At 49.7% G+C, this 12,019-nt stretch overlaps 1 protein-coding gene across 3 annotated transcripts in view; it reads left to right on the forward strand.

Moving 5' to 3' along the window:
- The first annotated feature begins 8,901 nt into the window (after positions 1–8,901).
- Positions 8,902–12,019, forward strand: part of LOC122546929 (cholecystokinin receptor-like) — an 87,412-nt gene continuing 84,294 nt past the window's right edge. Inside the window, exon 1 of one of the 3 annotated variants that reach the window (XM_087987817.1) lies at positions 8,902–9,218. In XM_087987817.1, the coding sequence (XP_087843943.1) occupies positions 9,098–9,218 (121 nt within the window). In that variant the 5' untranslated portion in view covers positions 8,902–9,097. Of the gene's footprint in view, positions 9,219–9,925; positions 10,088–12,019 lie in introns of those variants that run through there. The other 2 variants (XM_087987815.1, XM_087987816.1) reach the window with 2 other exon arrangements.

Here is a 12,019-nt window from a genome sequence, read left to right on the forward strand (position 1 = left end):
TCCTGTTACTCTTGCTTTTATCGAGAATCATCTTTGCTGTCCTTAGTTAATATTAATCAGGAAAAGCAAGATCCCAATACTGACCACTGGGGAGCTCCATTACAATCATTCCCCCAACCCAAACATTACCCAATACCACTCTGTCTCTGTCTGTCTGTCTGTCCATCCATCTTATGATCCTGACAGACTGACAGATGGATGAACAGACAAACAGACAGACAGACAGACCTTGTGTTTGCTGCTAATACCAGCCTGGCGTCCTGAGGGGGATCTGTTTATTCCAACACTTTCTGCCTATTCCCCAATTCTCAATGCCGTGCTGTAATTTTATTGAATAACTTCCTGTGTAGGACCTTACCAAAAGCCTGAAGATCCAAATCTAGTACCCACACTAGATCCTTTTTGTCAATGTTCCAAATACCATCCGGAAAAAGATCTAACAAATTTGTCAAACATCATTTCCCTTTAATAATCCATGTTGACTCTGCCCAGTTATCCCATCCTTAATAACAATATTTTCCCAACAGCTGATATCTTACTAATGGGTAGTTTTTCCACTCTCCTTCACTCCAATCATAGAATCTCTACAATGAGGAAGCAGGCCATTCAGCCCATTGAGTCCACACCGACCCTCTGAAGAGCATCCTACCATGACCCCCACTTTACCCTTTTCCCGTAGCCCTGCATTTCCCATGGCTAACACACACATCTTTGGAATGTGGGAAGGAAACTGGAGCACCCAGAGGAAACCCACACAGAGGAATTGAGCCCTGGGACTGGGAGGCAGCAGTGCTAACCACTGAGCCACTGTGTCACCATTACACCCAGCCCCTGCTGTGCCCCATGCACCATGACTAATCCCATCAGCAGCAACCTTTCCAGAACTGATAGAATCATGAAAGATAATCACTAATGAATCCACTTGTTCTGTTGTGACTTTGTTCAATATTCTGAAATTATCATCACCTGGTCCAGCAATAATGGTCATTGTCTCTTTCCTGAAACTGTTTCCTGTCAGTTCTCCAGGTGTTTAGTCCCTTGGTCTCCTGGTATTTTGGTGGGATTTCCTGGAACCTCTTTCAATGAAACAGACAGAAAGGAACATTCCATTTCTCTGCCATTTCCTTGCCCCCCCCCCATTAGAAATCCTCTTGTTCCCACCTACAATGGGTCCACTTTTACCCTTCTAACCATTCCCCTTTCACATATCTCACAGCTGTGTTTAGCTTATTCACAAACTTCAGATTCGCTTCTCACTTTCCTGATCAGATTTGGTGCATTTTCTGTAACCAATCCTCAAGATTACCGTGATCTCTGACATCTTTATAAATCACTTCCTTTGATGTGGCCCCTTTCCCAGTCTCAGGAGTTCCGCGTGGGAGAGTAATTCTGGAAGTATCATTCCCGTTCTGACCCACAACCAATATGTGCACAGGAAGATCTCACAACAGTGATAAGCACCAGCCAGATTGTCGGCTCCTGAATATTTTGTCAGGGGATTCTAATCCCACTCTCCCACACACTCACACACATTCACACTCACACAGTCTCATTCCCACACACACTCACTCCCCCCACCCTGCACACACACACATGTTCTCACTCTCTTTACACACTCTCACACATGCAGATAGAGTTTGACTTTCTGAACAAATATATTAGGAACAGAAAGAGGCCATTCGGCCCCTCGAGCCTGCTGTGCCATTCACTCTGACGATTCCTGCCTATCCCCTGATAATCTTCCACCCTTTGCTTTACAGAGTGTACCCACCTCTGCATTTTACAGACAGCGGGGACTCGGATTCCACCAGCTTTTCAGGAAGAGAGTTTCAAGGACACACAACCCTCTGAGAAATAAACACTCTCCCTTTCTCTGTCTTCAAAGAACAGCCCCTGATTCTGAACGGTCATCCCTGGTTTTCATCACCTGATACACAACATCCTTTCATCAGTTCTGTCTGTCAGCTAGTTCTTTTACATTTTAATACACGCTGACATCTACCTGACAATGTGGAAAATTGCCCGGGTGTGTCCCGTACACAAGAAGCAGGACAAATCCAACACAGCCAATTACTGCCACTTCAGTCTCCTCGCGATCATGAGTAAAGTGATGGAAGGTGCCACCAACAGTGCTATCCAGCAGCACCTGCTCAGCAATAACCTGCTCAGTGACGCCCAGTTTGGGTTCCCCCAGGACCACTCAGCTCCTGACCTCATTACAGCCTTGGGTCAAACATGGACAAAAGAGCTGAATTCCAGAGGGGAGGGGAGGGGAGAGGGACAGCCCTTGACATCAAGGCTACATTCAACCGAGTGTGGCATCAAGGAGCCCTGGCAACACTGGAATCAATAGGTATCAGGGGCAAACTCTCCGCTGGTTAGAGTCACACCTGACACATTAAGGAGATGGCTGTGGTTGTTGGAGGTCAGTCACCTCAGCTCCAGGACATCTCTGCAGGAGTTCCTCAGGGTAGTGTCCTGGGCCCAACCATCTTCAGCTGCTTCATCAATGACCTTCCCTCCAGCACTGACGCTCAGTAGCAACAGTGTGGACTGTCTACAGTGCAGTGCAGTGAGATGACTGGGTTCTGATTTATCTGGCTGTCAGACACAGGAAGCAGATTCAGCAGTAACTTTCAAAATGGAGTTGGGTAAATATTCAAAAAGGAGTGATGGAGATTAATGGAAACCTCTTCAGGTGCTACCTGTAGCACAATAGACCAAATGGCCTGACATTTCCTGACAGGGGCTGTCTCTGCTTTTTCTCAGAGCTTCCTGTGCCTGGATGTACTGAGGCTAATTACAATCCCCATCAGCTCTTCCCTCCGCAGTATAACAGCTGAGGCCTCAGACGTGGAGTGTAATATTCATGAAGACCTCGCAGTTTCCCAATGAAATGGCAAGCACTGGCCACATGGTGGCAGCCTTGTCCATCTGCTGCCCATATTCCAGAGGCTCTGGCCCTGAGCCCTCACCCTGCATCATTCATGACAATTACCACTTTGTCAGGACAAGCCTGGATACTGTCCAGATCTTGTTGCATTTGAACACAGACTGTTTCAGGATCTGAGGAGTGGCAAATGGTGCTGAACATTGTGCAATCATCGGTGACCATCCCCACTCCTGACCTTCTGATGGAGGGAAGGTCATTGAAGAAGCAGCTGAAGATGGTTGGGCCGAGGACACTATCCTGAGGAACTCCTGCAGAAATGTCCTTGAGCTGAGGTGACTGACCTCCAAGAACCACAGCCATCTCCTTAATGTGTCAGGTACCTGAGCAGCTCCATCAGTAGTGCTGCTACTAAGCCATTCTTGATGGGATATTGAACCCCATCACACCCCCCACCCCACCCAGAGTATATTCTGTGCCCTTGCCATCCTCAGTGCTTCCTCTAAGTGTTGTTCAATATGGAGGAGTACTGATTCTCAGCTGAGGGAGGACTGTACGGAGTAATCAGCAGGAGGTTTCCTTGCTCATGTTTAACTGAAGCCATGAGACTTCATGGGTCTGGGGTCATATTTGAGGACTCCCTGAGAAACCTCCTCCCGACTGTACCCCACTGTGTCGCCCCCTGGGACGGGACATATCCAGGGATGGTGATGGTGGGGTCTGTAAGGTATGATACCGTGAGTATGACTCTGTCAGGCTTTTGCTTGACTAATGTGTGTGACAGCTCTCCCAGTGTTAGCACTAGCCCCCTGATGTTAGTGAGAGTGAGGGAGAGAGAGAGAGAGAGAGAGAGAAGAATTGGTGAGTGCAAGAGTGAATGGGTGTGAGGTCATATGTGAGTGCCTGGGACTTGGGTTCAATTCCCACCTTGGGGGTCTGTCTGTGTGGAGTTTGCACATTCTTCCTGTGTCTGCTTGGGTTTCCTCCTGTTTCCTCCCACAATCCCAAGATGTGCAGTTTAGAATGGATTAGCCATAGGAAATGCAGGATTACAGGGATAGTGTAGGGGGCTGGGATGCTCGTCAGCAGATCAGTGTGAACTCAATAGGCCAAGTGATCTCTCCACACTGTGGGGATTCTGTTTGGGTGATTGTATATCCTGCTGAGGCCATCACTTGAAACCTTCTCCAATGCATTTTGTTTTTCTGATCCGAAGTGTCTGAGTGTAGTAGTTAGTTGTATTTCTGATGTCAGTTCACCATCAACTTCTGATCTCTGCGAGACGGCACTGTGGCTCAGTGGTTAGCACTGCTGCCTCACAGCGCCAGAGACCCGGGTTCAATTCTCGCCTCAGGCGACTGTCTGTGTGGAGTTTGCACGTTCTCCCCGTGTCTGTGTGGGTTTCCTCCCACAGTCCAAAGATGTGCAGGTCAGGTGAATTGGCCATGCTAAATTGCCCCTAGTGTTAGGTAAGGAGTAAAGGTAGGGGTATGGGTGGGTTGCGCTTCGGCGGGGCGGTGTGGACTTGTTGGGCCGAAGGGCCTATTTCCACACTGTAAGTAATCTAATCTAAAAAAACCAAGTCTCCAGTTTGGGATTCTGGGTCCCTGTGCTGTCACAGGCAGGACAGATTTACAAAAAAACAGGGAAAAACTTTCTATCATGGTGGGTCAGAGAGACACAGGGTCTCAGAGAGACACAGAGAGTCCGAGAGACACAGGGTGTCAGACAGACACAGGGTGTCAGAGAGTCACAGGGGGTCAGATAGACACAGGGTATCAGACAGACACAGGGTGTCAGAGAGACACAGAGAGTCAGAGAGACACAGAGAGTCAGACAGACACAGAGGGTCAGACAGACACAGGGTGTCAGAGAGTCACAGGGGGTCAGATAGACACAGAGGGTCAGTCATAGCTGACAGAGCAGACTGGCCTCAGGTTGGGGACCCTTCACTCACTCTCAGGATTATTACAGTACAGCAGGAGACTGTTCAGCCCATCAGGTCTGCACCAACTCTCCAACTGAACAATTCACCCAATGCCATACCCCCTCCCTGTACCCTGCACAGAGTCCCTTTTCATTAACTAATTCCCCTTTCAAACCTCGAGTGAACCTCCCTCCCCGACACCCTCAGACAGTACATTCCAGACCTTAACTCCTCAAGTGACCCTGCCATTTAAATAACATTCAGGTCCTCTATTCTTCCTATCAAAGTGAATGACCTCACATTTACCCACATGATATTCCATCCACCATATTTTTGCCGACTCCCGTCGCCCTGTCAATATCCCTCTGCACTTACCCTCCCACCTGTTTGTGTGTCATCCACAGACTGGAGATTGTTCATTCACTTTCCTCATCTAAGTCATTAATATATTGTAATTATTTATAGCCCCACCTCTGATGTCTGCGGCACACCACTAATTACATGTTGCCATCCTGAAAATGTCCCCCTTATCCAAACTCTCAGTCTTCCAGATACTGAGGGAGTGCTGCATTATCAGAGGGTCAGTGCTGAGGGAGTGCTGCACTGTCGGAGAGTCTACTGAGGGAGTGCTGCACTGTCGGAGGGTCAGTACAGAGGGAGTGCTGCACTGTCGGAGGGTCAGTACAGAGGGAGTGCTGCACTGTTGTAGGGTCAGTACAGATGGAGTGCCGCACTGTTGGAGGGTCAGTGCTGAAGGAATGCTGCACTGTCGGAGGGTCAGTATTGAAGGATTGCTAGATTTTGGTGTGATATTAAACCAATTTTGTGTTAGGCCTCTGTATTATGGAAATGAGTGGGTGAGTTGTCCATGTGGTCAGTATCCATCGATGAACCAACGTTGTGAACAAACTGATAAAGCTGTTGGTGATGTGAGGTGTCTGTTTGAGTGTAAATTGGCTGTTCAGAGTCCTTCAACAGGAGCTGCACGTTATCTGTGTTTTATTGGCTGTGACCACTTGTCTCCTTGAAAGTGGAGTCGCAGGTAGGTAGGTTAGTGAAGAGGGCGTTTGGTATGCTTTCCTTTATTGGTCAGAGTATTGAGTACAGGAGTTGGGAGGTCATATTGCGGTTGTACAGGACATTGGTTAGGCCACTGTTGGAATATTGCGTGCAATTCTGGTCTCCTTCCTATCGGAAAGATGTTGTGAAACTTGAAAGGGTTCAGAAAAGATTTACAAGGATGTTGCCAGGGTTGGAGGGTTTGAGCTATAGGGAGAGGCTGAACAGGCTGGGGCTGTTTTCCCTGGAGTGTCGGAGGCTGAGGGGTGACCTTATAGAGGTTTACAAAATTATGAGGGGCATGGATTGGATAAATAGGCAAAGTCTTTTCCCTGGGGTCGGGGAGTCCAGAACTAGAGGGCATAGGTTTAGGGTGAGAGGGGAAAGATTTAAAAGAGACCTAAGGGGCAATTTTTTTCATACAGAGTGTGGTATGTGTGTGGAATGAGCTGCCAGAGGATGTGGTGGAGGCTGGTACAATTGCAACATTTAAGTGGCATTTGGATGGGTAGAGGAATAGGAAGGGTTTGGAGGGATATGGGCCGGGTGCTGGCAAATGGGACTAGATTGAGTTGGGATATGTGGTCGGCATGGACAGGTTGGACCGAAGGGTCTGTTTCCATGCTGTACATTTCTATGACTCTATGATCAGTTCATGCCTTTCCCATTTCAGTGTAACTGTGGTCAGTCATTTCCCATATCTGCGAGTGTTGGACACCTGGTCTCCGCAGTATCGGGTAACGGAATCTATTGTGTGAAGAAACGCGGTGTCAGATTGTCCAAGAATGAGAGGTGGCCTGATTGAAACAGACTAGATTCTGAGGGGACTTGACAGGGAAATGTGCAGAGGTTGTTTCCGCTTGTGATAGACCCCAGGACCAGAGGGTGCAATCTCAGAGTAAGGGGTGACCCACTGAAGATGGACGTAGGAAGAATTCCTTCTCTCCAAGGGGAGTGAATCACAGAGAGCTGTTGAAAGCTGAGGTTTTTAATCAGGAAGAGAATCAAGGGTTATGGGGAAAATTCAGGAAAGTGGAGTTGAAGTTCAATTGGAGTTTGAATAATGCTGGAAAAGAACAAGGTATTATCAAATGTGAAAATATTGCATTGGAGAAGGATACATTTGTGTGAGTTAAATTGGAATCCAGTCGGACTGATATAGAGTCACAGATTTGAAGAAATTAGAGAAGAATTGGAGATCTTGGGTGAAGGTGATTTTAGATCCCAACATATTTCCTTAAAGATGGAATCTCAAGCTTGAGTTCCTGGAGATTAGGGTGAAATGACAAAGAGGAGCAGATACATTGAAGTTCCAGGAGGGTGACCAGAGAGTGTAGGTAGCAGGAGGATTGTCTGGAAACAGCAGTCAGTGAGGCAGAGAGTTGGACAATAGATTCACAGCTACAGGGAAGCCAGACATTGTTTCTAAACAGATGGTGAGCAGACAGTCGGGGTCAGGTCAAGGAAGAGAGTGTTATACAGGCACAGAATCTGGGTGAGTTACTCAGAAAACGCAAAATCACAGCCGAAAGTAGCAGGAGTTGGCCATCTGGCCCCTTGAGCCTGCTCCACCATTCAGTACGGTCAGGGCAGATCTTCTCAGGGCCTCAACTCCACTTACCCACCCGCTCATCATTACCCTTAATTGCTTTATTGTTCAAACAATTATCTATCTTAGCTTTAAAAACATTTACTGAGGAAGTCTCCATTACTGTAACTGCTTGTACAGATTCACAACTCTCTGGGTGACCAAGTTCCTTCTCAATTCGGTCCTAAATCTGCTCCCCCTCATTTTGAGGCTATTTCCTCTTGTTCTAGTCTCATCTGCCAGTGGAAACATCCTCTCAGCTTCTACCTTATCTATTCCCTTCATAATTTTATATGTTTCTATTAGACCCCCCCCCTCATTCTTCTAAATCCCAGTGAATATAATCCCTGTCTACTCAGCCTCTCCTCACAAGCCAACTCTCTCGACTCTGGAATCATCCCAGTGAACCCCCTCTGCACCCCCTCCAGCACCAGTCCATCCTTTCTCAAGTAAGGAGACCAAAACTGCACACAGTACTCCCGGTGTCACCTCACCAGCACCCTGTACAGCTGCAGCATAACCTCCCTGCTCTTAAACTCAATCCCTTTAGCGATGGAGGACAAAATTCCATTTGCCTTCCTAATGACCTGTTGTACCTGCAGACCGACCCTCTGTGATTCATACACAAGGACACCCAGGTCCCTCTGCACAGCGGCGTGCTGCAACTTTTCGCCACGGCAGAGAAATGCAGATTTGTATCATTTTGCAAAGAACGAGTGATGATGATGATGATGATGATGATGATGATGTCAAGGGAACAGTGTTAGAGACTGCACCAGCTTGGGGTGGGGTCTGTGTCAGGACACAGACATTGGAAGGTTCATGAATCTTGTCCGATAATTCATCAGAGCCCCGGCAGAGTTTCAGTAGACCACTGTTTCTCATGGGGGGACATGGCACTTTAGAAAGTGGGGGAACGGCTTGGGAAAGGAGATTTCTCGGAATGGGAGCAGGGATGGGGGGGGGGGGGGAGGGAGGGGGGTGGCGGGGAGAGTTTGGACAGACTGGGGAAGTTGGCACGGTTCACATTAGAACAGAGAGGGTTGGTCTGTCCTTGAACTGTGAGGTTGAGGGTCAGGAGGGGTTTAGAGCAAGGAGGGGACAGGAGGGTCAGGGTCAGTCATCAGGGGAGACTCACAGATTCAGGGGCCTCACTAAAATAGCCAGAGGGGGGCTCCTGGGATGAAGAGAATATTTTTATTAAAAGATACTGCTGCCTGACTGGGCAGTGGGAACTTCCGAAAACGACAAACTGGGAAAGGAATCAGCTACAAAACAGGAGAGAGGGACCACCTGGAGAGAGCTAGCACACTCTCAATGGGTTGAATGGTCTGACTCTGAGAATCTGTCCCATACGCAGATCGGAGAGAGGGAGGAGAAAGGGAGGAGAGAGGGAGGGAACCAGTCAGTTCTGGGGAAGGGTCCCTGGACCTGAAATGTTTGCTCTGATCTCTCTCTCCACAGATGCGGCCAGACCTGCTGAGCTTCTCCAGCGATTTCTGTTTTTGTTTGAGATTCTCTCTCCCTCCCTCTCTCCTCCCCCTCCCTCTCTCCATCTCTCCCCCGTGTCTCTGTCACACTCCCTCCCTCACTCTGCCTCTCCGCCCGGAGCCGGGAGCCGGGAGCCGGGAGGATGGACGGGAACAGGAGCCTGTGGCCGCAGCTGGAATGTCTGAACCAGAGCGAGAGCGGATTCCTGAACGGATCGTGCGGGGAAACGGGAACAGGGAGAGCTGTCCTCACCGGGAGAAAGGGTGAGTGTGGAAGCTGCTGACAGAGAGGGAGAGGGAGGGAGGGAGGGAGGGATGGAGGGAGGGAGGGAGACAGAAAAAAGGAGAGATGGAGGGGAGGGAGGGAGAAGGAGGGAGAGAGGAGACAGAGGGAAGGAGAGATGGAGGGGAGGGATGGAGGGAGAAGGAGACAGAGGGAGAGAGGGAGGGAGACAGAAAAAGGGAGAGATGGAGGGGAGGGAGGGAGAAGGAGGGAGAGAGGAGACAGAGGGAAGGAGAGATGGAGGGGAGGGATGGAGGGAGAAGGAGACAGAGGGAGAGAGGGAGGGAGGGAGACAGAAAAAGGGAGAGAGGGAGGGAGGGAGAGAGGGATGGAGGGAGGGAGGGAGACAGAAAAAGGGAGAGATGGAGGGGAGGGAGGGAGAAGGAGGGAGAGAGGAGACAGAGGGAAGGAGAGATGGAGGGGAGGGATGGAGGGAGAAGGTGACAGAGGGAGAGAGGGAGGGAGGGAGACAGAAAAAGGGAGAGAGGGAGGGAGGGAGGGAAGGAGACAGAGGGAGGGAGAGATGGAGGGGAGGGTTGGAGGGAGAAGGAGACAGAGGGAAGGAGAGATGGAGGGAGAGAGGGAAGGACACAGAGATGAGGCAGAGGGAGGGTGGGAGAGATGGAGTGAAGGAGACAGAGACAGAGCGACAGGGAGATAGAGGGAAGGAGAGAGATTTTTTTTAATCCTGCTCTGAATGGGATTTGAGGCAAATAATTTCTCCCCGGATTGAGAGGTACAAAGAGGGAGAGAACATCATAAAATACAGACTTCCAGAAGGAGCGTGAGGGAGAGAGAGATGGAGTCAGTGATAGAGAAAAGGACAGACTGAACCAGTAAATGGGAGAAGGTAAGGAATTGGAACCAGGGCTTTTGGAATAGACTGTACTCCTCTCTTTCATGCCCCCCTCCCCCCACAGCGAACCCACTGCTCCTTTAGTAACCCCACCCCACCCCCACACCCCCACCCCACCCCACACCCCCACCCCACCCCCACACCCCCACCCCACCCCACACCCCCACCCCACCCCCACACCCCCACCCCACCCCCACACCCCCACCCCACCCCACACCCCCACCCCACCCCACACCCCCACCCCACCCCCACACCCCCACTCCCAGGTATTTCCCAACAATGCCCTTTTGATTCCCTCAGGAGCCTCTTGAAGTCCTCATTTATTCTGAATGTTTTCCCAACAATTGTGTCTCAGTGAGAATTGGCCGATTAACTGAGGGGTTGATCCAGTGGCACCTGCAGGGTCTGTTTTCGATTCGAAGTTTTGATCTCCCCCAAAGGCAGGGTCCACTCCCCCCTCCCCACCCTGACTCCCTGCCCAAAGGAGGGCACAGCTCTCTTACCCCCACATTCCTTCACATTGCCCCCGTCAAGGCAATCAGACAGAGTGAGACACACTGACAAAATATTTCGACAAAAAAACCCACTATTTAACCACAAACATATTCCAGCAAAGACAGAGGGCGTGAATGTAAAAGCACCTCGCACATCCTGAGGTTTTCCACAGCCAAGGAAGTGCAGTAGTCAATTTGTAGACAGTATGCTCCCACAGACAGCAATGTCTTTAATGGTCATACAATGATGGATGGAGGCCATTGTGCCCAGACTGACCTTCTGAAAGATCGACCCAGTTAATGCTAGCCCACTGTTCCACATCCCACAGCAGCCAACAAAATATTCCTCTTTTAATTTCTTTTTGAAAGTTGCTGTTGAAGGCGGCAGGACAGGAGGAGAGCGTGACTAGTACAGCAGGCAGTGTCCTCGGCTTTATTAATAGGGAAATAGAGTACACGAGCGAGGAGGTGATAGTGAACTTGTACAAGCCCCCTGTTCGACCTCAGCTGGAGGAGCATGTACAGATCCCGGGATGAGACCCTTCAGTCCCAATAACAGTGGAAAGATGCTGGGATTGTCTCCTCGGAGGGGAGAAGGTTGAGGGGAGATTTGATCGAGGTTTTCAGATTCATGAGGGGTCTGGAGGGAGATGGAGAAGTAGAGGCTGAGGGTTGAGGGGGATTGATGAAAGCAGCGATGGAGACACGGGGAGGTTCACACAGAGGGAAGGATTTAGGATCCAGAATCTCCTGCCTCAGGGTGTGTGGGGATACAGTGTCCATTGAGGCTTTCATACAGGAATGGGATCAATATCTGAACAGAGAGAACATACAGGGTTACAGGGCGGGAGAATTCCACCGGCTCATTCAGAGAGCCAGTATCGGCACAGTGGGCCGAATGGCCTGGTGCTGTGCTGGAACCGTTCTGTCACTGTTTCCACTGTCATTCCAGAGAGTGAATTCCTGATCACAACAGCCTGCTGTGGCCCGGCCCCACACAGCCCCTCTAACCACACTGTGACTGAGTGTAATGTCACCACATTCACCTCCTCCCCCCCCCCCACCCCTTACAATTGTGACCTTGAGTTTCTCCTGTTTCATTTTAACCCCCCCCCCCCCAAAAGAATGATAATGCATCACTTTTCTGAATGACATTACACTTGCCACGTCCCAGTCCCTCTCAGCAGTGGGTCTCAATGCTGATGGAATCTGTTACTATCCTCCTCAACGTTTACCACGTTCCCCGATCTGTCACATCCCCAACTCCTGAACCTAATTTACTGGAAATCTTGACCAGAAAACCTGGAGAAACTCCATTCTTCTCTCACAGAGAGTCCACGGAACGTTTTAATATTGTGTTCCCCTGACAGTGAAGTGGCAGTGTAACACCCTGCACCATCCTGAGTGCGTTACTCACTGGATAATGGAGAGA

Source organism: Chiloscyllium plagiosum, unplaced genomic scaffold, assembly GCF_037043375.1.
Source record: "Chiloscyllium plagiosum isolate Xiang-an unplaced genomic scaffold, Cpla_swu_hap1 HiC_scaffold_6, whole genome shotgun sequence".
NCBI classification, from domain to species: domain Eukaryota; kingdom Metazoa; phylum Chordata; class Chondrichthyes; order Orectolobiformes; family Hemiscylliidae; genus Chiloscyllium; species Chiloscyllium plagiosum.